This window comes from Siphateles boraxobius, unplaced genomic scaffold, assembly GCF_051911475.1.
Source record: "Siphateles boraxobius isolate OS27281-9 unplaced genomic scaffold, OSU_SipBor_1 229, whole genome shotgun sequence".
Lineage (NCBI taxonomy): Eukaryota > Metazoa > Chordata > Actinopteri > Cypriniformes > Leuciscidae > Siphateles > Siphateles boraxobius.
The window spans coordinates 102,809-130,054 of NW_027508843.1; the positions used below are offsets into that span (position 1 = coordinate 102,809).

Below are 27,246 nucleotides of genomic sequence, written 5' to 3' on the forward strand. Positions count from 1 at the left end.
GTGTTTGCATGTGTGTATTGTGTAGTTATGAGTACCTGAGACAGTAGCAGGCAGTGTTTGCATGTGTGTATTGTGTAGTTATGAGTACCTGAGACAGTAGCAGGCAGTGTTTGAATGTGTGTATTGTGTAGTTATGAGTACCTGAGACAGTAGCAGGCAGTGTTTGCATGTGTGTATTGTGTAGTTATGAGTACCTGAGACAGTAGCAGACAGTGTTTACATAGGTGTATTGTGTAGTTATGAGTACCTGAGACAGTAGCAGGCAGTGTTAGCATGTGTGTATTGTGTAGTTATGAGTACCCGAGACAGTAGCAGGCAGTGTTTACATGCGTGTATTGTGTAGTTATGAGTATCTGAGACAGAAGCAGGCAGTGTTTGCATGTGTGTATTGTGTAGTTATGAGTATCTGAGACAGTAGCAGGCAGTGTTTGCATGTGTGTATTGTGTAGTTATGAGTACCTGAGACAGTAGCAGGCAGTGTTTGCATGTGTGTATTGTGTAGTTATGAGTACCTGAGACAGTAGCAGGCAGTGTTTGCATGTGTGTATTGTGTAGTTATGAGTACCTGAGACAGTAGCAGGCAGTGTTTGCATGTGTGTATTGTGTAGTTATGAGTACCTGAGACAGTAGCAGGCAGTGTTTGCATGTGTGTATTGTGTAGTTATGAGTACCTGAGACAGTAGCAGTCAGTGTTTACATAGGTGTATTGTGTAGTTATGAGTACCTGAGACAGTAGCAGGCAGTGTTTGCATGTGTGTATTGTGTAGTTATGGGTACCTGAGACAGTAGCAGGCAGTGTTTGCATGTGTGTATTGTGTAGTTATGGGTACCTGAGACAGTAGCAGGCAGTGTTTGCATTTGTGTATTGTGTAGTTATGAGTACCTGAGACAGTAGCAGGCAGTGTTTGCATGTGTGTATTGTGTAGTTATGAGTACCTGAGACAGTAGCAGGCAGTGTTTACATGTGTGTATTGTGTAGTTATGAGTACCTGAGACAGTAGCAGACAGTGTTTACATAGGTGTATTGTGTAGTTATGAGTACCTGAGACAGTAGCAGGCAGTGTTAGCATGTGTGTATTGTGTAGTTATGAGTACCTGAGACAGTAGCAGGCAGTGTTTGCATGTGTGTATTGTGTAGTTATGAGTACCTGAGACAGTAGCAGGCAGTGTTTGCATGTGTGTATTGTGTAGTTATGAGTACCTGAGACAGTAGCAGGCAGTGTTTGCATTTGTGTATTGTGTAGTTATGAGTACCTGAGACAGTAGCAGGCAGTGTTTGCATGCGTGTATTGTGTAGTTATGAGTACCTGAGACAGTAGCAGGCAGTGTTTGCATGTGTGTATTGTGTAGTTATGAGTACCTGAGACAGTAGCAGGCAGTGTTTGCATGTGTGTATTGTGTAGTTATGAGTACCTGAGACAGTAGCAGGCAGTGTTTGCATGTGTGTATTGTGTAGTTATGAGTACCTGAGACAGTAGCAGGCAGTGTTTACATGTGTGTATTGTGTAGTTATGAGTACCTGAGACAGTAGCAGGCACTGTTTACATGTGTGTATTGTGTAGTTATGAGTACCTGAGACAGTAGCAGGCAGTGTTTGCATGTGTGTATTGTGTAGTTATGAGTACCTGAGACAGTAGCAGGCAGTGTTTACATGTGTGTATTGTGTAGTTATGAGTACCTGAGACAGTAGCAGGCAGTATGGCTTGTCCCACCAGGCCTTGCTGCAGCAGACTGGGCTCATACTGGCCCGTGAGCACTGGGTTGGCTGGGATGTAGATGTTGGGATCTGAGCTAGTGGTGTGCAGTAGAGTTTGAGCCTCCTGAGCCTGAGGAGCGCACTGGTCCTGGGGTGGTCTCTCGGCGCCGGCGCTCCGCTTGGCCTTGCGGTCCGAGGGCCTGATGTGACCCTGGATGTGGGTCTTGCGGTGGCCAGATGTGCGGAAGCGCAGCTCACAGAACGGGCACTTGAAGGGTTTGGAGCCGGTGTGCAAACGCATGTGGACCTTCAGACTGCCCTTGGTGGAGAACGACGTGTTGCACATGTGACAGCTGAACAGCTTCTGCCCTGCACACACACACACACACACACACACATCAGACTTAGAGGCGGGAATAAAACAAGGCCGTTGCTGGAGCAGATTTGTACATTTTATGAAGAACTTTTAAGTGGTGCTTGGTTGTGCAAAAAATTAGTTTGAGTGGTTCTTGGTATTGCTGTGTGTTAATGAAGCTTTTCTGAGTGGTACATTGCTACACAGCAGCTGTCTCTGTCTTCCTTTAATGCATGTTTTAACACCGTGTCCTAACCAGACATGATGCCGTGACACAAGACAACAACACCGTCCAATGTAAACCAGAACGTGGCTGTGGTTTGATTAAGAGTGCAGTGTGCTTGCAGAGAGACTCTGCTCACACTCTCTTCTGACTGGCTGTGGTTTTTGATTGATTTTGTCACTTCTGGTGTGGACAGACATTTAACTGCTTATCGCTGGAATCTTAGCGCATCATGTCTTGTTAGGACACAGTGTTAGTTCCCTTTTGAGGGAACTCGCGCCGCGTCGATGGCCCTGTGGGAACGCCCCTGCGTGATTGCATTATAGTCCGTCACGTCTATTACGATTTCAAAGTTCTGGCCAGTTGATAATACCTAGAATATATAAATCGACTGCTGGCGGTAGATCCTTTTCCTATTTAGCACCAAAACTTTGGAACAATCTTCCTTACATTGTTCGGGAAGCAGACACAGTCTGTCAGTTCAAAGTTAGACTAAAAACACATCTCTTTTGCTTAGCATACACATAACACATTATAGACTTGTTAACACTTGAATGTTAGGCTGCTTAGTTTAGATCAGCCGGAACCGGGAACACTTCCCATAAATCCTGATGTACATTGTACATCATAAGGATGGCGTCTACGCTAAAATTAGCCTCTCTGTTTATCCTGAGGTTTACCGCAGTCCGCCGGATCCAGGCCGTATCCGGATCTGATGAAGGACCTGCGCCTGCCCCTGAAGTGTCACTAGTCTCTCCCCTGTGAAGGCCTCCTTCCCTTCACCTCTGTACTGATAAAACGTTGTCGGGATAATTCCGGTTCATGTGGTTATGCGGAAGCGATAAAAAATTCTGTATTATACATTTTTCAAGGCTTGTACCTTGGAACCTATTTTATGGTTTGCGTTCTCGAGCCACCAGGCACTGTTTTGTGTGAATGAGCAGCCGGATCGCATTAAAGAATTTTCTGTTAGAACGGTGTCGTGTTAGCGGCCGCTAAGTTAATAACTAATGATCGTTGCGACGGAAGTGAATCAATCAAAACTAACTTTATCTGGACAACAACTTTATTCTAGAGCTGCTGTAAAGCCAAAACAATCTCTGTTCCTGTAATCTCCTATTATCGCTGTAAAGCTGCTTTGAAACAGTCCATATTGGTAAAAGCGCTGCATAAATGAAGGTGACTTGACTTGGACCTGGATGCTGCCCCAGGGTCTCAGGTGCTTATGACATAGTTGCCAACAGTTTCTCATGACAGGCAATTGTAAGTACAGCGTTTGAGTATTATCGTTCCCAAAGCGTCATCGACGCAGCGCGAGTTCCCTGAGAAGGGAACGTCTCAGGTTACGACTGTAACCCTAGTTCCCTGAGAAGGGAACGTCTCAGGTTACGACTGTAACCCTAGTTCCCTGAGAAGGGAACGAGACGCTGCGTCGCCCCGCCATACGTCCTGTATCCTTGTGATCGACTTGCTTCGGCTAATTCGAAGCTGACGCCGGTCAGACAGGATGTGCTTTTATCCTTTCCTGGTCGTGATGTCACCCGCCGTGACGCTCACTCTCGCCATTGGACTGAGTTGTCATACGTGCTTCAGACGCAATCTCGCTGGGCGTTCCCAAAGCGTCATCGACCCAGCGTCTCAATCCCTTCTCAGGGAACTAGGGTTAAAGTCATAACCTGAGACAATCATCCACCAGGTGAAAAGCACACGTCAGAGCACGAAGAAAAGAAATAGCTTTCATCAACAAACCACATGAATTGGTACATTGTTAAAATATATAATTATTTTAGTTGTTTTTCAAAGATTATTGGAGTGTTTTACAAGAAAATTCTATTTTATCCTTTCTACTTCAAAATGTCATGTTTAATTCAATGTGTTTATGTTTATTTTAAAAACGACAATGCACATTAATTGAAATGAGCACTCGCGTCCATGTAAATGTGCCAGATTTAACCATACGGGATCATTTTCATCTGCAGTTCCTGGTAGGTTGACAGTAAGAAAAAGAAAAGAAATAAAGTTGTATAAATACATCTGCCTACAATTACTAAAACTATGGGATGACCATGGTACATAAAACACTAAAGAATCATGTTCCAGTAAACATAAACAGAAGCATATTGGCAGACAAAAAAACTAAATAAAAATTTCTTCAAATAATCAGACAGAAAACAAGCAATTTCTCCTGATTATATCAACATAGAATCAATGTGACAATTGCAGTTTGTTAGTAATTATTTGTGAAATTTAAATCCTTCACCAATTATCTTTTTCAGTTTATTATTTATGTCTGCAGAACAGCCAGTATTACATGCTGAAGTTATAGCAAGTATAATTAACAGTGTTAATCAACTTCACCAGGCAATATAAACACAAACGCAGATCTAAACGCACCTGAGTGTGTCTTAACATGACAGTCCAGTGTGGATTTCACCGTGAAACTCTTCCCACACTCATCACACTTGTACGGTTTCTCGCCTGTGTGTATCCGGATGTGTCTGAAAGATGAAAAACACTGAGTGTTAGGACAGATGTTCAGTCAAACCAACATTTATTCAGACATCTTCAACATTTCTCACATTATCAGTTTATTCGCTATAGTTTAGAAAATGGTAATAAAATATGAGCAGAACTCAGAGTTATTAAATCAGTTGATATTTCTCTGGTTTTGTCCGTCCTTCTGTTAGACTCTCACACATGAATTATGTTGAATATCTGTCAGCTGTTAAATTTAACTACACAATTAGATAATACCAGTTTAGCTCAACCAATCACCAATCAATGCTTCATGTTATTCAGTCTGTGGTGTAAAAAGCTGCATTAGTTATTAAAGAAAAAACACTTCAGCAAAACATGATCAGCTCAAAGTGTCCCAATCATTTTTGGTCCCAGAGTTTTACTGGTAGTCGCTGTGTGAAGAATATTTGTGTATAATATGTCACAGTTTACTTTATTTTGCTCTCCTCACTTACATAAATGAACTATAGTGTCATGCACACACTAGTAAAACATATCAAAAATGGTATCTGTGTCTGAATAAAGTTGGTTTGCCTGTATAGACCGACGGAGATGTGCAATGAGCCGTTACAGATGTTTCGGTGATTATTACCTGACCAGGTCGCTGGGCTTCTTGAAGCTCTTTGGACAGTACTGGCAGCGGTTTGCGAACTTCGGCTCGATGTTGAGCTCCACACACTTGTCTTTCACCTCACTGATGCGGTCCCGTTCGGCAGCCGTCTGGGCCAGAACCTTCTCTGAGAGACTGGGCTCGTCGCGCGGGTCTCTCTTGGCTAGCTCTGCTGTCTGCTCTTCTGTTAGCGTGATGATGCCGGCGCGGTTCCTCTTCGGCCCGGATCGATCTGACCCGTCCTCCTCCTCCTCATCACCGGCCTCGTCGCTCTCCAGAACTAACACAGTCAAGCCAGCTTTATCTATACAGCGCTCTTTACAACACAGTGTTTCAAAGCAGCTTTACAGAGATAACAGGAAAATAATGCAACAAAGTTTGTTTCCAGAAGAAAACAGCGTCACAGTCCAGCTTAAGTAAGTTCAGTGATAGTTCATTTTAGTTGTAAAAAAGTTATTTAGTTCATTATATATATATATTTAGCCGTTCTGGAGAAAACCGTGATGTCATCATTCAGCTCAGTTCAGTTCTCATATAATGGTGTCAATGCAAGTCATACATTAACATCAGTTACAGGAGATCTGGGAATAATAACTGGGAATTACTGGGAATAATAATGCTGTCCATCCATACTGCAGTTATTCTGTTCCAGAGCCGCACACTGGGTCAAAGGATTTATGCTGGATCACATTTTATCAGTAGCATTTTTAACACTTGTAACACTTACAATAAGGTTGATTAGTTAACATTAATGTATTAACTAACATGAACTAACAATAAACAATACATTTGTAACAGTATTTATACATCTTTGTTAATTTTAGATTAAAAAAATCCAGCTGTTCATTGTCCCTTCATGTTATTTCACAGTGCATTAACTAATGTTAACAAAAACAACCTTTAATTTTAATAATGTTAAAATTAATATTAACTAAGATTAATAAATGCTGTAGAAGTGCAGTACATTATTAGTTTGTTAACTAATGAACCGTATTGTAAAGTGTTACCAAATAATATATATAAAAATAAATAAATAAATACTTTTTTTGAGGTAATCAATATTATTCCACAAATCCGGCTGATTGAGGAATAGAGGAACTGGCGTATTGTCGATCAAGATGAGTGCACAGCTGAGTAATGACAGTGAGAGTAATGTAGTGATGCTCCAGGAGCCCAGCAGAAGCGGATGTGATGAGGTCAGGTGTGTCGTACCTTTGGGACACACAGCATGATGGAGTTTGGTGTGTTTCCGGCGCAGGATGACGGTGCGGAAGCTTTCCTCACACACTGTGCACTTGAAGGGCTTGGTGTTCAGGTGGATGATCATGTGTCGGTTCAGACTCCCGTTAGTGGTGAAACACGTGTCACAAACATTACACTTATAAGCCTTCACTCCTGAGAGAGCCAGAGGAGAAACTGCATGAGATTCAGAAGAGATTATAACACAGCGTGATGAAGTGTGTGTGCTGGGTCACCTGTGTGTGTGTTCAGGTGTGATTTCAGCACTCCGGCGGACACGAAGCTCCTCCCGCACAGGTTACAGCGGTACGGTTTCTCTCCGGTGTGAGAACGCACATGTTGCTTCAGGTGACTGGACTTCTTAAAGCTCTTATCACACATACTGCACCTGACAAACAAAACACATCTCACTGACTCAACCAAACGCAGGAGCAGGTTTGCTGGTTTAAGTAGATAGTGGGACACGAGTGAAGTGCAAAGATTTGTTTACAGAAGAAAAAATACAATTAGCAACTAAATGTTGCATTAGAAATATGCAGGTTGCTGGTGCTCTTCGCTCTTTTTTAATGAAATGAATGTACTATATTTTAGTTTGATAATGTTTTTTTATTTAATATTTTGTATTTTTAGGGGATTTTTTAAATACTAAATTATATTTACGCTGTATTTATAATCCATTTACTCACTTTTTGAGCATAGATCTGATTTTACTGATTTTTAAAAGTAAAGAAACAAAATGATCATACCAGTACTGGTGCTGTCTCTATTATTGCGATCTTTGATTTTGAAATGAGCTGATAATCAATAAAATGCAGCTCATTACTGTTGCTTTCGGTGACGTGAACTCCATTAAATCGGCATATAGCGCGTTGTTTTAAGATCGGATTTCTATCCGTTTTGCGAAAACATATTTATGTGACCAGGTGTAAATGGAATCGTTTTGATAAATCAGATCAGTAAAAACGCATGAAGTGACCAGGTGTAAACGGCCCAATTATGAGCTGTCTGTCAGCATCTGTATCATTTTCTGTTAATTAATTGCAAATTGTGGCATGTTGCAAAGCAGTCCCATCTCTTGTTTTTTTAAATGACGTCATCGACTAGTCAACGTCGACTCGACTTTGATGTCATAACAGTCGACTTCAAAAAATCTGAAGTCGTTCAACCCCTACTGCATAGTAGGGGTTTACTATAACAAAATATATTTCCAGTTTACAAGATTATTGTATTTTATTACATTTCTTTCTAATAAAATGTTGTTTATATCTAATAATATTTATATGTATATCTTATTAAACATTTATTAACAGCAAGAATTTACTTGTAAAAAAGGTACAAAGACACATATTCATTGTTTTCAAGACTATTAATTTTCTCCTCAACACGAGTAGAATAGCAGCTGCCTTTTAGTGTTTGGTGCATGTGAACTTACTGATAAACTCTCTTGTTGATTTCATCCTCATCCTGGAAGTCTTGTGTCTGTATAGACAGCTGCAGCTCTCCTTGACTTGCCTCCTGCAATAAACCACTTGTCTACACACACACACACACACACACACACACACACACACACACACACACTTATCATACAGACTAACATAATTTTATTTTACTTTCATTTCATGCATCTGTGTTCTGTACATATAACTCTAATATAAAAGTTCTGTTATATTAGAGGGGAAAAGGGGTGCTAATCAGGTTGATCTGTTATTGAAGAGAGTTTGGGGTGAATAGGGAAAGGATGACATGGAAGGGGACAAGGGGTATAGGATGGTAGTCAGGTTGTTCTGGGCGTCTGGTGTTGGTGGCCAGGAGACTCAGAGTGGGGACATCATCTCAGTTAAATGTAGGCAGAGTGATTAGGACCCCCAAAGATTGGGAAGAGCTGATGTAAGCTTGGCTTGACAGAGGTCAAAGCTCTCTACAGTAACAGATCAACCTGACTACCACTCCTTTTCCCCTTCATCCTTCCCCTATTCAACCCTAACTCTCTTCATACCCAACTCTCTTCATCCCCAACTCTCTTCATCCCCAACTCTCTTCATCCCCCACTCTCTTCATCCCCAACTCTCTTAATCCCCAACTCTCTTCATCCCCAACTCTCTTCATCCCCAACTCTCTTCATCCCCAACTCTCTTCATCCCCAACTCTCTTCATCCCCAACTCTCTTCATCCCCAACTCTCTTCATCCCCAACTCTCTTCATCCCCCACTCTCTTCATCCCCAACTCTCTTCATCCCCAACTCTCTTCATCCCCAACTCTCTTCATCCCCAACTCTCTTCATCCCTAACTCTCTTCATCCCCCACTCTCTTCATCCTCCACTCTCTTCATCCCCAACTCTCTTCATCCCCAACTCTCTTCATCCCCAACTCTCTACAGTAACATATCAACCTGACTACCACTCCTTTTACCCTTCATCCTTCCCCATTCAACCCTAACTCTCTTCATCCCCCACTCTCTTCATCCCCAACTCTCTTCATCCCCAACTCTCTTCATCCCCCACTCTCTTTATCCCCAACTCTCTTCATCCCAAACTCTCTTCATCCCCCACTCTCTTCATCCCCAAATCTCTTCATCCCCAACTCTCTTCATCCCCAACTCTCTTCATCCCTAACTCTCTTCATCCCCCACTCTCTTCATCCTCCACTCTCTTTATCCCCAACTCTCTTCATCCCAAACTCTCTTCATCCCCAACTCTCTTTATCCCCAACTCTCTTCATCCCCAACTCTCTTAATCCCCAACTCTCTTCATCCCCAACTCTCTTCATCCCCAACTCTCTTCATCCCCAACTCTCTTCATCCCCAACTCTCTTCATCCCCAACTCTCTTCATCCCCAACTCTCTTCATCCCCAACTCTCTTCATCCCCCACTCTCTTCATCCCCAACTCTCTTCATCCCCAACTCTCTTCATCCCCAACTCTCTTCATCCCCAACTCTCTTCATCCCTAACTCTCTTCATCCCCCACTCTCTTCATCCTCCACTCTCTTCATCCCCAACTCTCTTCATCCCCAACTCTCTTCATCCCCAACTCTCTACAGTAACATATCAACCTGACTACCACTCCTTTTACCCTTCATCCTTCCCCATTCAACCCTAACTCTCTTCATCCCCCACTCTCTTCATCCCCCACTCTCTTCATCCCCCACTCTCTTCATCCCCAACTCTCTTCATCGCCAACTCTCTTCATCCCCAACTCTCTTCATCCCCAACTCTCTTCATCCCCCACTCTCTTCATCCCCATCTTCATCCCCAACTCTCTTCATCCCCAACTCTCTTTATCCCCAACTCTCTTCATCCCCCACTCTCTTCATCCCCATCTTCATCCCTAACTCTCTTCATCCCCAACTCTCTTTATCCCCAACTCTCTACAGTAACATATCAACCTGACTACCACTCCTTTTACCCTTCATCCTTCCCCATTCAACCCTAACTCTCTTCATCCCCAACTCTCTTCAACCCCCACTCTCTTCATCCCTAACTCTTTTCAACCCTAACTCTCTTAATCCCCAACTCTCTTCATCCCCAACTCTCTTCATCCCCCACTCTCTTCATCCCCAACTCTCTTCATCCCTAACTCTCTTCATCCCCAACTCTCTTCATCCCCAACTCTCTTCATCCCCAACTCTCTTCCTCCCCAACTCTCTTCATCCCCCACTCTCTTCATCCCCAACCCCCCTCATCCCCAACTCTCTTCCTCCCCAACTATCTTCATCCCTAACTCTCTTCATCCCCAACTCTCTTCATCCCCAACTCTCTTCATCCCCCACTCTCTTCATCCCCATCTTCATCCCCAACTCTCTTCATCCCTAACTCTCTTCATCCCTAACTCTCTTCATCCCCAACTCTCTTCATCCCCAACTCTCTTCCTCCCCAACTCTCTTCATCCCTAACTCTCTTCATCCCCCACTCTCTTCATCCCCAACTCTCTTCATCCCCAAATATCTTCCTCCCCAACTCTCTTCATCCCCAACTCTCTTCATCCCCAACTCTCTTCATCCCTAACTCTCTTCATCCCCCACTCTCTTCATCCCCAACTCTCTTCATCCCCAACTCTCTTCCACCCTAACTCTCTTCATCCCTAACTCTCTTCATCCCCAACTCTCTTCATCCCAAAATCTCTTCATCCCCCACTCTCTTCAATCCCAACTCTCCTCATCCCAAACTCTCTTCATCCCCCACTCTCTTCATCCCCAACTCTATTCCTCCCCAACTCTCTTCATCCCCAACTCTCTTCATCCCTACCTCTCTTCATCCCCAACTCTCTTCATCCTCAACTCTCTTCATCCCCAACTCTCTTCACCCCTAACTCTATTGATCCCCAACTCTCTTCATCCCCAACTCTATTCCTCCCCAACTCTCATCCCCAACTATCTTCATCCCTAACTCTCTTCATCCCCCACTCTCTTCATCCCCAACTCTGTTCCTCCCCAACTCTCTTCATCCCTAACTATCTTCATCCCCAACTCTCTTCATCCCCAACTCTCTTCATCCCCAACTCTCTTCATCCCCAACTCTCTTCATCCCCACCTCTCTTCATCCCCAAAACTCTATTCATCCCAAACTCTCTTCATCCCCAACTCTCTTGATCCCCAACTCTCTTCATTCCCAACTCTCTTCATCCCCAACTCTCTTCATCCCCAACTCTCTTCCTCCCCAACTCTCTTCATTCCCAGCTCTCTTCATCCCCAACTCTATTCCTCCCCAACTCTCTTCATCCCCAGTTCTCTTCATCCCCAACTCTCTTCATCCCCAACTCTCTACAGTAACAGATCAACCTGACTACCACTCCTTTTCCCCTTCATCCTTTCCCTATTCATCCCTAACTCTCTTCATCCCCCACTCGCTTCCACCCCAACTCTCTTCATCCCCAACTCTCTTCATCCCCAACTCTCTTCATCCCCCACTCTCTTCATCCCCCACTCTCTTCATCCCTAACTCTCTTCATCCCCAACTCTCTTCATCCCCAACTCCCTTCATCCCCCACTCTCTTCATCCCTAACTCTCTTCATCCCCAACTCTCTTCATCCCCAACTCTCTTCATCCCCAACTCTCTTCATCCCCAACTCTCTTCATCCCCAACTCTCTTCCACCCCAACTCTCTTCATCCCCAACTCTCTTCATCCCCAACTCTCTTCATCCCCAACTCTCTTCATCTCCAACTCTCTTCATCCCCCACTCTCTTCATCCCAACTCTCTTCATCCCCCACTCTCTTCATCCCCCACTCTCTTCATCCCCAACTCTCTTCGACCCTAACTATCTTCATCCCCAACTCTCTTCATCCCCAACTGTCTTCATCCCCAACTCTCTTCATCCCCAACTCTCTTCATCCCTAACTCTCTTCATCCCCAACTCTCTTCCTCCACAACTCTCTTCATCCCCAACTCTCTTCATCCCCCCACTCTCTTCATCCCTCACTCTCTTCATCACCAACTCTCTTCATCCCCAACTCTCCTTATCCCCCACTGTCTTCATCCCCTACTCTCTTCATCCCCCACTCTCTTCATTCCCCACTCCCTTCATCCCCAACTCTCTTCATCCCCAACTCTCTTAATCCCCCACTCTCTTCATTCCTAACTCTCTTCATCCCCCACTCTCTTTATCCCCCACTCTCTTCCACCCCAACTCTCTTCATCCCCCACTCTCTTCATCCCCCACTCTCTTCATCCCCAACTTTCTTCATCCCCCATTCTCTTCATTCCTAACTCTCTTCATCCCCCACTCTCTTCATCCCCCACTCTCTTCATCCCCCTCTCTCTTCATCCCCAACTCTCTTCATCCCCCACTCTCTTCATTCCTAACTCTCTTCATCCCCAACTCTCTTCATCCCCAACTCTCTTCACCCCCCACTCTCTTCATCCCCCACTCTTTTCCACCCCAACTCTCTTCATCCCCGACTCTCTTCATCCCCACCTCTCTTCATCCCCCACTCTCTTCATCCCCCACTCTCTTCATCCCCCACTCTCTTCATCCCCAACTCTCTTCATCCCCAACTATTCATTCCCAACTCTATTCATCCCCAACTCTCTTCATTCCCAACTCTCTTCAATAACAGATCAACCTGACAACCACTCCTTTTCCCCTTCCACTTCATCCTTTCCCTATTCATCCCTAACTCTCTTTAATAAATAATTTCCAACATTCATGGTTGTGGCGTGGTCCTTGCTTGTGAATTAACAAAAAATAACACTTATAATACAACATTTTAGTTTGTACCTCAGTGTGTGTTACGTTCAGTAGGTTGGGAGGGTGGTAGCTGGTGGTCAAGGCTTGTGACTCCAGTGTGCTTGAGTCCTGAAGCTGCTGTACAGTAGAGAAATGTGCCTGCGGGGTAAATCCCTCAGCTATAGTGAAACCTGCAACAGAGCACACACACACACACACACACACACACACACACACACACACACACACACACACAGACACACAAACACACACACACACACACACACACACACACACACACACACACAGATATCACAGACAGCTCTGGATCCCAAACATCCGCCTGTGAGAGTGTATTTATATTGAGAAGAGTGTGTAATGTGTGTTACCTTGTGTCATAGCTGGCTGTTCAAAGGTCTGCTGAGGCAGCGCCGGTGTCTCAAACTGACTCATGTGATCGGGTAGAGCGTGCTGCGCACTCACAAATGATTCTGTGGATTAATAAATGTATTCATTGTTCATTTAATGCTGCTTTATCTCAATCCCATCCCAACTCATGCTCCATTATCAATTAATAATTACATTTAACCATCAGATGAATCAACATGCCTTACACTATCAAAAACAATCATAACAACCGGGGCCAGGCAGTTTTCTGTGTGCATGTTTCCTGTAGGGTGAGCACCCGTCCCGCTTTGCGTTGAAACGCACAGCATTTTCACCCCTTGTCCCGCACGTCGCATATTGAAAATGTCCCGCATTTTCATCAGTCTGTTGGTTTTTAATTATCATATTAAGAAAACGTGCATGCGTTCTTTTGTCCTTTTAAGAAAACATTTTGTTTATTCTTTTTGCTGCATAGTTTTTCACCTGTATTTAACAGAGCTTCGTCAGAAGTTCAAATACAACACCCATTTTTAAAATCCTATCCAATGGTTGAAAGCAGAGGAGTAAACACGGTCACTAGTGAGATGTGACGCTGTCAATCAAAATGTGGAGCGGTGATTCGTTCCGTGTTTCTGTCAGAAAACAAATGGATAATTCGGTAAATAAAATTTTTAATTTAACAGAATTTATTAACTTGTTGCTGCTGTGGTTGTTTTAATTCACATCCTTTCTAAAAAATATGAACGTTTTTGGTTTAATATATTCTTAATATATAAGACTGTCAATTATCTAAATTCATGTTGGTTTATATTTTATTTGATCATTATATATTTTGTTGGATTTTAGTTGGACTTGGTCAGAACTGTTTCAAAAATAGTGACCTGCAAGATTCCTGCTGTCTTTGGGCACAGTGATGTTGAATTTAAATGCCATGTAAAATAAATATATGTAATGTTACATTGTGATGTAAAGGTGTTTTCTGGAAGGGACTAAAGAACAAATCATTTTTATCAGCTGAAAGTCAGAATACAAATGTTTTTATTAAGTTAGATAACATTATATAACAGTTTCAGGTTGTTTTAGTGTTGGTAACATGTCCCACATTGTCCAACACAAACTTCTAATCACATTTGGTTTGTTTGATGGTGGTCACCCTAGTTTTGTGTGTGTGTGTGTGGTAAGTGTTCACGTATACAGTCTTAAGTACACAAAAAGAGTTGGGAGAAAATTGGGTGTGTCAATAATACAGTATATTGGATCGGTGCATTCGGTCTTAAAAAGATAGCAGTCTAATAAACCTGCTGCTGTCTGTCATTAATGTTAATCAAACAACAAAAGACAAATACATCACTAACTGCTCTTGAGGACAGGGTAAGAGAAGCTTCCTCCTGCTGGAACTTTTTTAATGAGTGACTTTTACACACAATAATTGTTGTTTTATTTTTGTACCTGCTAATCAAACCATGAAACAAACAGTCTAACATGGCCTCTCAGTGTCAGCGTCCCAGTTCATGTTTGTTAATAACTAAAGTGCACATTTAAGTTGTTTTCTAAGAAAAAAAAATTATAGTTGGGCTGCGTCCGAAATCGCATACTCTCTTGCAAATATTTTAAATGAGTACCTGCTTCACAACTGCTAAAAAAGTACATTCTATATAGTATGAATATTTGCAGTATGAATGTAATCTGGATGTACTACATACGCCATGTTATCATTATCATGTGACCTGTCAGCGTCATTCACAAATCCCGTAGGCTCATGGGATAGTAAAGTGTCCATCGCATGCACACTTCAGAATCTCATCGGAAGAAGTAGGTCATCCGGAGACTTTTTGCCTACTCTTTTATGAGAACTGTGAATTCAGACATACTTCTACTATATAGTAGTGAAGTATGCGATTTCAGCTGCAGCCTTGGAGAAAAGACCTCGTGGGCCCCTCACCTGACTCCTGCAGGGCATCTTCCCCCAGTGCCGTGGGTAGCGCCCCCTGCTGGCCGTCTCCCACCACCTCCAGCATGCTCTGGGTCCCAGTGTCCACTGCAGGCGGCTGCATGTCCTCTGAGCTCTGCTGGAGCTGTTGAGCCAGCTCATACCTGTGAACAAACACATCTAACATGAGCCAGCTCATACTGAACAACAAACACACCTCTATCATCAGCTCATACCGTTGAACAAACACACGTCTAACTTGCGGAGCTAACAGAGATCACACATTATATCAAGGCATGCAAGTAGTGCTGAATAGAGACTTCACTTTAGTTTTACTACTGATAAAATAAGTTATGATTAAAGCTAATCATAAACACTATATTGCCAAACGTTTTGGGACGTCTGCCTTGACATGCACATGAACTTTAACGGCATCCCATTCTTAATCCGTAGGGTTTAATATGTGGTTGTTCCACCCTTTGCAGCTATAACAGCTTCAACTCTTCTGGGAAGGCTTTTCACAAGGTTTAGGAGTGTGTTTAAGGGAAGTTTTGACCATTCTTCTAGAAGCGCATTAGTGAGGTCCGGCACTGATGTTGGACGAGACGCTCTCAGTCTCCGCTGTAATTCATCCCAAAGCTGTTCTAGCGGGATGAGTTCAGGACTCTGTGCAGCCAGTCCAGTTCCTCCACACCAAACGCCTCATCCATGTGTTTATGGACCTGCTTTGTGCACTGATGTGCAGTTATGCTGGAACAGGAACATCCACAAATTCTTCCCACAAAGTTGGGAGCATGAAATTGTCTAAAATGTCTTGGTATGTTGAACCATTAAGAGTTCCTTTCACTGGAACTAAGGGGCCAACCCCTGAAAAACAACCCCACACCATAATCCCCCTCCACTAAAACTTTACACTTGGCACAATGCAGTCAGGCAAGTACTGTTCTCCTGGCAACCGCCAAACCCAGACTCCTCCATCGGATTGCCAGACAGGGAAGCGTGATTCGTCACTCCAGAGAACACGTCTCCATTGCTCTAGAGTCCAGTGACGGTGCTTTACACCACTGCACCCCACGCTTTACACCACTGCACCCCACGCTTTACACCACTGCACCCCACGCTTTACACCACTGCACCCCACGCTTTACACCACTGCACCCCACGCTTTACACCACTGCACCCCACGCTTTACACCACTGCACCCCACGCTTTACACCACTGCACCCCACGCTTTACACCACTGCATCCCACGCTTTACACCACTGCATCCCACGCTTTACTCCACTGCAACCCACACTTTACTCCACTGCAACCCACGCTTTACACCACTGCACCCCACGCTTTACACCACTGCACCCCACGCTTTACACCACTGCACCCCACGCTTTACACCACTGCACCCCACGCTTTACACCACTGCACCCCACGCTTTACACCACTGCACCCCACGCTTTACACCACTGCATCCCACGCTTTACACCACTGCATCCCACGCTTTACTCCACTGCAACCCACACTTTACACCACTGCACCCCACGCTTTACACCACTGCACCCCACGCTTTACACCACTGCACCCCACGCTTTACACCACTGCACCCCACGCTTTACACCACTGCACCCCACGCTTTACACCACTGCACCCCACGCTTTACACCACTGTACCCCACGCTTTACTCCACTGCAACCCACGCTTTACTCCACTGCATCCCACGCTTTACACCACTGCAACCCACGCTTTACACCACTGCACCCCACGCTTTACACCACTGCATCCCACGCTTTACACCACTGCACCCCACGCTTTACACCACTGCACCCCACGCTTTACACCACTGCACCCCACGCTTTACACCACTGCACCCCACGCTTTACACCACTGCACCCCACGCTTTACACCACTGCATCCCACGCTTTACTCCACTGCACCCCACGCTTTACACCACTGCACCCCACGCTTTACACCACTGCACCCCACGCTTTACCCCACTGCATCCCACGCTTTACACCACTGCATCCCACGCTTTACTCCACTGCATCCCACGCTTTACTCCACTGCATCCCATGCTTTACTCCACTGCATCCCACGCTTTACACCACTGCATCCCACGCTTTACTCCACTGTATCCCACGCTTTACTCCACTGCATCCCACGCTTTACTCCACTGCATTCCACGCTTTACACCACTGCATCCCATGCTTTACTCCACTGCATCCCAAGCTTTAAACCACTGCATCCCACGCTTTACTCCACTGCATCCCACGCTTTACTCCACTGCATCCCACGCTTTACTCCACTGCATCCCACGCTTTACTCCACTGCATCCCATGCTTTACTCCACTGCATTACACACTTTACAACACTGCACCCCACGCTTTACTCCACTGCATTACAAACTTTACACCACTGCACCCCATACTTTACTCCACTGCATCCCACGCTTTACTCCACTGCATCCCACGCTTTACTCCACTGCACCCCACGCTTTACTCCACTGCATACCACATTTTACACCACTGCATCCCGCGCTTTACTCCACTGCATCCCACGCTTTACTCCACTGCATCCCACATTTTACACCACTGCATCCAACGCTTTACTCCACTGCATCCCACGCTTTACTCCACTGCATCCCACGCTTTACTCCACTGCATCCCACGCTTTACTCCACTGCATTCCACGCTTTACTCCAAGACATCCCACGCATTACACCAATGCACCCCACACTTTACACCACTGCATCCAACGCTTTACTCCACTGCATCCCACACTTTACTCCACTGCATCCCACACTTTACTCCACTGCATCCCACGCTTTACTCCACTGCATCCCACACTTTACACCACTGCATCCAACGCTTTACTCCACTGCATCCCACTGCATCCCACGCTTTACTCCACCGCATCCCACGCTTTACTCCACCGCATCCCACACTTTACACCACTGCATCCCACACTTTACACCACTGCATCCCGCACTTTACCCCACTGCATCCCACATTTTACACCACTGCATCCCAAGCTTTACACCACTGCATCCCACGCTTTACACCACTGCATCCCACGCTTTACACCACTGCATCCCACGCTTTACTCCACTGCATCCCACGCTTTACTCCACTGCATCCCACGCTTTACTCCACTGGATCCTACGCTTTACACCAATGCACCCCACATTTTACACCACTGCATCCCACGCTTTACACCACTGCATCCCACGCTTTACTCCACTGCATCCCACACTTTACACCACTGCATCGCAAGCTTTACACCACTGCATCCCACGCTTTACACCACTGCATCCCATGCCTTACTCCACTGCATTACACAGTTTACACCACTGCACCCCACGCTTTACTCCACTGCATTACAAACTTTACACCACTGCACCCCATGCTTTACTCCACTGCATTCCACGCTTTACTCCTCTGCATCCCACGCTTTACTCCACTGCATCCCACGCTTTACTCCACTGCATCCCACGCTTTACTCCAGTGCACCCCACGCTTTACTCCACTGCATCCCACATTTTACACCACTGCATCCCGCGCTTTACTCCACTGCATCCCACGCTTTACTCCACTGAATCCCACATTTTACACCACTGCATCCCACGCTTTACTCCACTGCATCCCACGCTTTACTCCACTGCATCCCACGCTTTACTCCACTGCATCCCGCGCTTTACTCCACTGCATCCCACGCTTTACTCCAAGGCATCCCACGCTTTACTCCAAGGCATCCCACGCTTTACACCACTGCATCCCACGCTTTACTCCACTGCATCCCACGCTTTACTCCACTGCATCCCGCACTTTACTCCACTGCATCCCACGCTTTACTCCAAGGCATCCCACACTTTACTCCAAGGCATCCCACGCTTTACACCACTGCATCCCACGCTTTACTCCACTGCATCCCACGCTTTACACCACTGCATCCCACGCTTTACTCCACCGCATCCCACATTTTACACCATCCCACACTTTACACCACTGCATCCCGCACTTTACTCCACTGCATCCCACATTTTACACCACTGCATCCCAAACTTTACACCACTGCATCCCACGCTTTACACCACTGCATCCCACACTTTACTCCACTGCATCCCACGCTTTACTCCACTGCATCCCACGCTTTACTCCACTGGATCCCACGCTTTACACCACTGCATCCCAAGCTTTACTCCACTGCATCCCACGCTTTACTCCACTGCATCCCACGCTTTACACCACAGCATCCCAAGCTTTACTCCACTGCATCCCACGCTTTACTCCACTGCATCCCACGCTTTCCTCCACTGCATCCCACTCTTTACACCACTGCATCCCACGCTTTACTCCACTGCATCCCACTCTTTACACCACTGCATCCCACGCTTTACTCCACTGCATCCCACGCTTTACACCACTGCATCCCAAGCTTTACACCACTGCATCCCACGCTTTACACCACTGCATCCCACACTTTACTCCACTGCATCCCACGCTTTACTCCACTGCATCCCACGCTTTACTCCACTGGATCCCACGCTTTACACCACTGCATCCCAAGCTTTACTCCACTGCATCCCACGCTTTACTCCACTGCATCCCACGCTTTACACCACAGCATCCCAAGCTTTACTCCACTGCATCCCAAGTTTTACTCCACTGCATCCCACGCTTTCCTCCACTGCATCCCACTCTTTACACCACTGCATCCCACGCTTTACTCCACTGCATCCCACTCTTTACACCACTGCATCCCACGCTTTAAACCACTGCATCCCAAGCTGTACTTCACTGCATCCCACGCTTTGCACTTCACCTCACTATTGACTCTGCAGAAAGTTGGAGACTTCTGCGCACTGTGAGCATCAGCATGACTCCGCCCTGTGATTTTACGTGGCCTAACACTTCGTGGCTGAGCTGCTGTTGTTCCCAATTGCTTCCACTTTGTTATAATACCACTAACAGTTGACCGTGGAATATTAAGTTGTGAGGAAATTTCTTGAATGGACTTGCAATCACTGTACCACAGATGGAAAGCGATCACTGTACCATGCTTGAATTCACTGAGCTTCTGAGAGCGACCCATTCTTTCACAGATGTTTGTAGAAGCGTCTGCATGCCTAGTTCTTGATTTATACAACCGTGGCCATGAAAGTGATTGGAACACCTAAATTAAATGATTTGGAGGGGTGTCCCAATACTTTTGGCCATATAGTGTATATACATTTGCCATGATGTTGTTGAAATATTGCAAAGATGAAAAATAAAAAAATTCTGTAATATATCTAAAATAAAAATTATAAAATTGTTTGGGTAAGACATGGGTACAGCAAAATGATTAATGAGACAATGAGAATCTAGACTGTGCTGTAAAAACAAATAGTAAAACTGTGCTAATTTCAAAGTCATTTCAGAAAAATGACAACATGAGCCAAGTCAAAACAATACCAAAACTGTTTCCTAATACCAGGAACATGGCAAGAGCAGAGGTTTATGTTCATATTCAGAATGACCAACAATGCCATCCAATTAGAGCAGCTCTCCACGATGGACATGTTTCAGGTGTTTGCTTGTTCATTAAAGGCTTAGTTCAACCAAAAATGAGAATTAGCCCATGATTTACTCACCCTCAAGTCATCCTACTTATATTAAAAAATGTCCTGGGCTCTTCCTAGCTTTATAATGTCAGTGAATGGCTGTACATTTTTGGAAGTCCATCAAAGTGCATCTATCCATGATAAAAGTGCATTCATCCATCGTAAAAGTGCATCTGTCCATCATAAAAGTGCATCTGTATCTGTCCATCATAAAAATGCATCTGTCCATCATAAAAATGCATCTGTCCATCATAAAAGTGCATCTATCCATCATAAAAGTGTTCCAATGGATCCAGGGGGTTAATAAAGGCCTTTTGAAGCGAAGCGATGCGTTTGTGTAAGAAAAATATTCATATTTAAAACTTTATCTACTAAAATAACTAGCTTCCAGCAGACGGCCATATGCATCAATTTACGGTGAAAGAGTATGAATATACACCTAAGATGACTTGAGGGCGAGGGGTAATTTTCATTTTTGGGTGAACTATTCCCTTAATAAACATGAGCCAGCTGTGAAGCGTCACCTGTGGGTTTTCATGTGCTTCCTGCAGTTAGGGGAGGATTTGAAGGTTTTCTGGCAGTAGGGACACATGTAGGGGCGGATGTCGCTGTGTGTGGTCATGTGGCGGCGCAGGCTTCCGCTGGTGGTGAAGGTGGTGTCACACAGCAGGCACTTAAAGGCTTTGAGGCCAGAGTGTGTGCGGATGTGGGCTTTCAGCACGCCGGATGAAGCGAAGCCTTTACTGCACTGCAGGCACTTATGCGGGCGCTCACCTGTGTGTGACCTGCAAAACATCACACACTCGCACATCAGCAATCAGAACACTTCAGCTCACAGACTCAATTTCATGTTTTTTATTTTAAAGGTGAAGTATGTCGTTTCTGCGGCACTAGTAGCACCCAGCAGAATTACAGAAATACAGCATATTTTGCAAACACCCCTTACTCTCCCAACGCATTGTGCCTTACGCTTCTGTTACTGAAGATTTTCCCACATAGTACGTCAATCATGATCCCAACCCGACTAAACACCCTGTGGCTCCGTCCTGATGCAGTAGCCATGCCCCTAAACCTCAGCCTGATACAGTAGCCACGCCCCTAAACCTCAGCCTGATACAGTAGCCACGCCCCTAACCCTCAGCCTGATACAGTAGCCACGCCCCTAACCCTCAGCCTGATACAGTAGCCACGCCCCTAACCCTCAGCCTGATACAGTAGCCACGCCCCTAACCCTCAGCCTGATACAGTAGCCATGCCCCTAAACCTCAGCCTGATGCAGTAGCCACGCCCCTAAACCTCAGCCTGATACAGTAGCCACGCCCCTAACCCTCAGCCTGATACAGTAGCCACGCCCCTAACCCTCAGCCTGATACAGTAGCCACGCCCCTAACCACCAGCCTGATACAGTAGCCACGCCCCTAACCACCAGCCTGATACAGTAGCCACGCCCCTAACCACCAGCCTGATACAGTAGCCACGCCCCTAACCCTCAGCCTGATAAAGTAGCCACGCCCCTAACCCTCAGCCTGATACAGTACCCACGCCCCTAACCCTCAGCCTGATACAGTAGCCACGCCCCTAACCACCAGCCTCATACAGTAGCCACGCCCCTAACCCTCAGCCTGATACAGTAGCCACAACCCTAACCCTCAGCCTAATACAGTAGCCACGCCCCTAACCACCAGCCTGATATAGTAGCCACGTCCCTAACCCTCATCCTGATACAGTAGCCACGCCCCTAACCCTCAGCCTGCTACAGTAGCCACACCCCTAACCCTCAGCCTGATACAGTAGCCACGCCTCAAACCCTCAGCCTGATACAGTAGCCACGCCCCAACCCTCAGACTGATACAGTAGCCACACCCCTAACCCTCAGCCTGATACAGTAGCCACGCCCCTAACCCTCAGACTGATACAGTAGCCACGCCCCTAACCCTCAGCCTGATGCAGTAGCCACACCCCTAACCACCAGCCTGATACAGTAGCCTCACCCCTAACCCTCAGCCTGATACAGTAGCCACGCCCCTAACCCTCAGCCTGCTACAGTAGCCACGCCCCTAACCACCAGCCTGATACAGTAGCCACGCCCCTAACCACCAGCCTGATACAGTAGCCTCACCCCTAACCCTCAGCCTGATACAGTAGCCACGCCCCTAACCCTCAGACTGATACAGTAGCCTCGCCCCTAACCCTCAGCCTAATACAGTAGCCACGCCCCTAACCCTCAGACTGATACAGTAGCCACGCCCCTAACCCTCAGCCTGATGCAGTAGCCACGCCCCTAACCACCAGCCTGCTACAGTAGCCACGCCCCTAACCCTCGGTCTGATACAGTAGCCACGCCCCTAACCCTCGGTCTGATACAGTAGCCACGCCCCTAACCCTCAGACTGCTACAGTAGCCACGCTCCTAACCCTCAGCCTGCTACAGTAGCCACGCCCCTAACCCTCGGTCTGATACAGTAGCCACGCCCCTAACCCTCAGCCTGATACAGTAACCACGCCCCTAAACTCTTGCTATAGGCTTAGCTGATAGTGATTGACAGATCTGAGTGGACACTCAATGTTTTAATCGTGTCTGGGAGGCTCAATGTTAACACTTTTGGGGAGATAAACCCATGAATGCCATACTATTAGTAGTCAATGATCTATAAACTGGGTTAAGAAAATGTATTTTAACATTAAAAAAATCTTACACACTTCACCTTTAAGTTCATCTTGTTCATCACAGACTACATCTATTCAATCTGTTTCTTGAGGCGCTAATGAACGTTGTGTTTCATCATTTTGTGCTTTAGAAAGTGTGTGTGCAAACAGCACGCCATGTTGAATCAACACCTGAATTGGCATAACTGCTAGTGTTTCCAAAATCATGTTAATACAAAATCAGATTTTCATGTTTTTCAATGTAAACAGGGTTTGCCTGATTTCTGATAACTTCTGCTTTTTTTGTCCTCCACCAAAATCCACTGTCATAACTGATAGACCAAAAGGCATTGTTTGAAATGATGCAAATCCTCATGTTTGTGACTGTGCATAAGTTGGACCTGATGTGCTGCTTCAGGTGACTCGACTTCTTGTAGGCTTTGCTGCAGAATCCACACTTATACGGGCGGTCGTTCTCCGCGATGTCCAGATACTGCTGCAGTGTGGCCCGTGAGCTCTGGTTCTGCAGGAGTCCTGCGGGATACACAACACACACACACGCACACACACGCACACAGACACACGCACAAACACGCACACAGACACAGATACACACAGACACACGCACAAACACGCACACAGACACACACAGACACACACAGACACACGCACACAGACACACACAGACACACACAGACACACACAAACACGCACACAGACGCACACAGACACACACAGACACACACAGACACACGCACACAGACACATGCACACAGACACACACAGACACACACGCACACAGACACACACAGACACACGCACACACAGACACACGCACACAGACACACACAGACACACACAGACAGACACAGACACAGACACAGATACAGACACAGACACACACACACACACACACACACACGCACAAACACGCACACAGACACAGATACAGACAAAGACACACACACACACACGCACACAGACACACACAGACACACACAGACACACGCACAAACACGCACACAGACACACACAGACACACACAGACACACACAGACACACACAGACACACGCACACAGACACACACAGACACACACGCACACAGACACACACAGACACACACACAAACACGCACACAGACACACACAGACACACACAGACACAGACACGCACACAGACACACACAGACACACACACGCACACACACGCACACAGACACACACACAAACACGCACACAGACACACACAGACACACACAGACACACACAGACACACACACAAACACGCACACAGACACACACAGACACACACGCACACAGACACACACACAAACACGCACACAGACACACACAGACACACACAGACACACACACAAACACGCACACAGACACACACAGACACACACACGCACACACACGCACACAGACACACACAGACACACACAGACACACGCACAAACACGCACACAGACACACACAGACACACACAGACACACACAGACACACACAGACACACACAGACACACGCACACAGACACACACAGACACACACGCACACAGACACACACAGACACACACACAAACACGCACACAGACACACACAGACGCACACAGACACACACAGACACAGACACAGACACACGCACACAGACACACACAGACACACACAGACACACACAGACACAGACACACGCACACAGACACACACAGACACACACAGACACAGACACACACAGACACAGACACACACAGACACAGACACACGCACACAGACACACACAGACACACACAGACACAGACACACGCACACAGACACACACAGACACACACAGACACACGCACACAGACACACACAGACACACACGCACACAGACACACACAGACACACACACAAACACGCACACAGACACACACAGACACACACAGACACAGACACACACAGACACAGACACACACAGACACAGACACACGCACAGAGACACACATAGACACACACAGACACAGACACAGACACACGCACACAGACACACACAGACACACACAGACACAGACACACGCACACAGACACACACAGACACAGACACAGACACACACAGACACAGACACAGACACACGCACACAGACACACACAGACACACACAGACACAGACACACGCACACAGACACACACAGACACAGACACAGACACACACGCACACAGACACACACAGACACACACACAAACACGCACACAGACACACACAGACACAGACACACACAGACACAGACACACACAGACACACACAGACACAGACACAGACACACACGACACACACACAGACACACGACACAGACACAGACACACACACACAGACACAGACACACACACACAGACACAGACGACACAGACACAGACACAGACACACACAACACACACAGACACACACACACGCACACACACACACACGCACACACACGCACACACGCACACACACACACACGCACACACACGCACACACACACACGCACACACACACACACACACACGACACACACATGACACACACACACACACACGACACACACACACACACAGACACATGACACACACATGACACACACACACACACGACACACACACACAGACACAGACACACACACAGACACAGACGACACACACAGACACAGACACACGCACACACACGACACACACACACAGACACAGACACACACACAGACACAGACACACACACAGACACAGACACACGCACACACATGACACACACATGACACACACATGACACACACATGACACACACAGACACACACACACACAGACACACACACACACAGACACACACACACACACACACACACACACACACACTAGATTAATCAGACTTCAGTGCACATAACCTCCACAGGACTGTTCAGATTGATCAGTGTGTTAAGCCGTCTCACATTACAAAAATTACTGATTTAGACTGAATTAGAACAATGATATACATTCAAACCAAAAATTATTCAGACACCAGATATTATTTTTTATTTTGTTTTACTAGTGTGTGCAGGACACTATAGATCATTTATGTAAGTGAGGAGAGCAAAATCTGTGACATATTATACACAAATATTCTTCATACAGCGACTACCAGTAAAACTCTGGGACCAGAAATGATTGGGACACTTTGAGCTGATCATGTTTTGCTGAAGTGTTTTTTCTTTAATAACTAATGCAGCTTTTTACACCACAGACTGAACAACATGAAGCATTGCTTGGTAACTGGTTGAGCTAAACTGGTATTATCTAATTGTGTAGTTAAATTTAACAGCTGACAGATATTCAACATAATTCATGTGTGAGAGTCTAACAGAAGGACGGACAAAACCAGTCAAATATCAACTGATCTAATAACTCTTGTCAAGTTCTTATCATATTTTCTAAACTATAGCGAATAAACGGTGATAATGTGAGAGATGTTGAAGGAGTCTGAATAAATGCTGGTCTGACTGTGTGTGTGTAGGATCGGGTCTCGTACCCATGTCTGTGATGAGTATGGGCTCCTGCAGAGGGATGTCCGGCAACGGCAGGTTGCTCCGGGACACGCGGGTTTTGTGGGGTTTTCGGGGGTACTTGTGTTTCTTATGGTGGATACTCTTGAAGTGAGAGGTGATGTGAGTTTTCCTGTGGCCTGATGTACGGAAGAACTTCTCGCAGTGAGGACAGGGGAACGGCCGCACACCTGAGGACAGGCAGATACACATCACAAGACATTTATTCACAAATAAAAGAATGTGCAGATTTACTCCTCCTGTTTTCATATTTTGATCTGACAGCTGTTGAAGAAGTGTAAGCTTTGCTTTGTTAAGCCAATTTCCCCCATTAAAGAGCCCATATTCTGCGC

General features: G+C 46.0%; 1 protein-coding gene across 2 annotated transcripts in view; it reads right to left on the reverse strand.

Annotated features, from left to right (window-relative positions):
- Nucleotides 1–27,246, reverse strand: part of LOC143747571 (zinc finger protein 236) — a 107,041-nt gene that overhangs the window by 34,069 nt on the left and 45,726 nt on the right. For both annotated transcript variants that reach the window (XM_077240403.1, XM_077240402.1), the window contains exons 11-22: nt 26,881–27,084; nt 23,764–23,896; nt 21,242–21,502; nt 15,137–15,288; nt 13,197–13,298; nt 12,859–12,998; nt 8,073–8,173; nt 6,877–7,028; nt 6,614–6,796; nt 5,384–5,681; nt 4,669–4,772; nt 1,679–2,065 (exon numbers count right to left, since the gene is read on the reverse strand). In XM_077240403.1, the coding sequence (XP_077096518.1) occupies nt 1,679–2,065; nt 4,669–4,772; nt 5,384–5,681; nt 6,614–6,796; nt 6,877–7,028; nt 8,073–8,173; nt 12,859–12,998; nt 13,197–13,298; nt 15,137–15,288; nt 21,242–21,502; nt 23,764–23,896; nt 26,881–27,084 (2,217 nt within the window). The remainder of the gene's footprint in view (nt 1–1,678; nt 2,066–4,668; nt 4,773–5,383; nt 5,682–6,613; nt 6,797–6,876; nt 7,029–8,072; nt 8,174–12,858; nt 12,999–13,196; nt 13,299–15,136; nt 15,289–21,241; nt 21,503–23,763; nt 23,897–26,880; nt 27,085–27,246) is intronic.